The sequence below is a fragment of the Capsicum annuum genome, chromosome 10 (assembly GCF_002878395.1).
Source record: "Capsicum annuum cultivar UCD-10X-F1 chromosome 10, UCD10Xv1.1, whole genome shotgun sequence".
Taxonomy (NCBI): domain Eukaryota; kingdom Viridiplantae; phylum Streptophyta; class Magnoliopsida; order Solanales; family Solanaceae; genus Capsicum; species Capsicum annuum.
Window position 1 is genome coordinate 161,635,668 of NC_061120.1, and position 1,831 is coordinate 161,637,498.

At 36.2% G+C, this 1,831-nt stretch overlaps 1 protein-coding gene across 1 annotated transcript; it reads left to right on the top strand.

Moving 5' to 3' along the window:
• Window positions 1-754: 754 nt before the first annotated feature.
• On the top strand, window positions 755-1,114 carry LOC124887825. Its single transcript, XM_047397741.1, has one exon. The coding sequence runs from the start codon at window positions 755-757 to the stop codon at window positions 1,112-1,114; it is 360 nt and encodes a 119-aa protein (XP_047253697.1).
• The last annotated feature ends 717 nt before the right edge of the window (window positions 1,115-1,831 follow it).

Consider the following 1,831-nt stretch of genomic DNA (forward strand, 5'->3'; position numbering starts at 1 on the left):
AGGTTATATTCAGCTTATGAAGCTCCCTACTTGGAAGTGGGATATCATTAACATGAATTTTTATCACTGGTTTACCTCGCTCATCTCAAAAGTTTGATTCTATATGGGTAATAGTTGATAGACTCACCAAATCAGCATACTTCCTACCGGTTAAGAATACTTACACAGTTGAAGAGTATCCAAAATTATATATTAAAGAGATAGTTCGGCTACATGGAGTCCTAATCTCTATTATATCTGATAGGGGAGCTCAATTTACCGCATATTTTTGGAGGTAATTCCAGAAGAGTTTGGGAATGCAAGTGAGTTTCAGCATAACTTTTTACCCTAAAATAGATGGCCAGGCGGAACAAACAATCCAAACACTAGAGAATGTGTTGCGAGCTTGTGTATTAGACTTCAAAGGTAGTTGGGATGATCATTTGCCACTTATTGAGTTTACATACAATAATAGTTATCACTCGAGTATCAAAATGACACCTTATGAAACTTTATATGGCAGAAAGTGTAGATCACTAATCGGGTGGTTTGAAGTGGGTGAAACTACCTTATTTAGGTCAGATCTTGTTCATCAAGCTATAGAAAAACTTAAGGTGATACAACAATGGTTAGAAATAACTCAAAGCCGATATAAATCATATGCAGATGTTAGAAGAAGAGAGTTAGAGTTTGTTATGATTGGGTATTCTTGAAGGTGTCACCAATGAAAGAGGTAATGAGGTTTGGTAAAAAGAGAAATCTAAGTCCACGCTATATGGGGCCATATAAAATTATTCAAAGAATTTGCCAAGTGGCATATGAGTTACAACTACCCCAGGAGCTTTCAATGGTGCATCCAGTGTTTCATGTATTAATGCTTCAAAAGTACATATGTGATCCATCTCATATTACTCTTACTAAAGATGTACAGGTTATGGAAGAACTCACCTATGAAGAAGTGCCTACTGCTATACTAGATCAGCAAGTTAAGAAGTTAAGAGATAAAGAATTACCTACAGTAAAAGTGCTTTGGGGGAGCCCGCAAGTAGAAGAAATCACATGGGAAGCCGAAGAAACAATGCAGTCAAAGTACCCTCATTTATTCGAATCCAAAGACAATGTCCACAGATGCTGATTTGGGGCATTAAAAAGAAAGTATAAATACATAACTTTTATGTGGATAACAGTGTGTTTAAATTTAGTCTTATATTCATTTAGGCTAGCTAGTTATGCTAGCATTCACGGACGAAGGTTTCTAGAGCGGGGGAGGATGTCACACCCTATATTCTGTGTTTACTAGTTCTACTTATGTGGCACTTGATATAGACTTATCGGTTAGGTAAAGGGCTCGATATCCTATGTGATTAGTGATGGTAAGATAGGTTTGAAGGAATTCCCACATTTATTGAAACGTGGTACAATCAAGTTACCATCAATGGGAGTATTTAAACATGGACCTGTAAGTAAGTATTTGAGTCTAAATTATGAAGTGACCCAGTGTACATAAGTTTTAAGTTTAACTAAAAGTATTTTGATCTTAAAATGGAATAAAATATTAAGGTGCTTGCTTGACTTATTTAAGCTAGTAGGTGAGTCACCTACTTGAGCCACATGGATCAAGTTAATAGGTCTAAAACCAATGGACCAGATTTTGGGCCTACATTAATGGGCTAATTTAAGGCCCCAAACTAAGTAAATTAATGGTTGAATAGAATGAGCATCCCAATACCAAAATTTGTCCCAAAAGTCCAATATGTTAAAGGCCCATTTTAGACTTGTATAAAGCAAGTAGGTGCATCTCCTACTTTGAACTTTTGACCAACCTAAGAACTAAGTAGGTGCATCACCTACT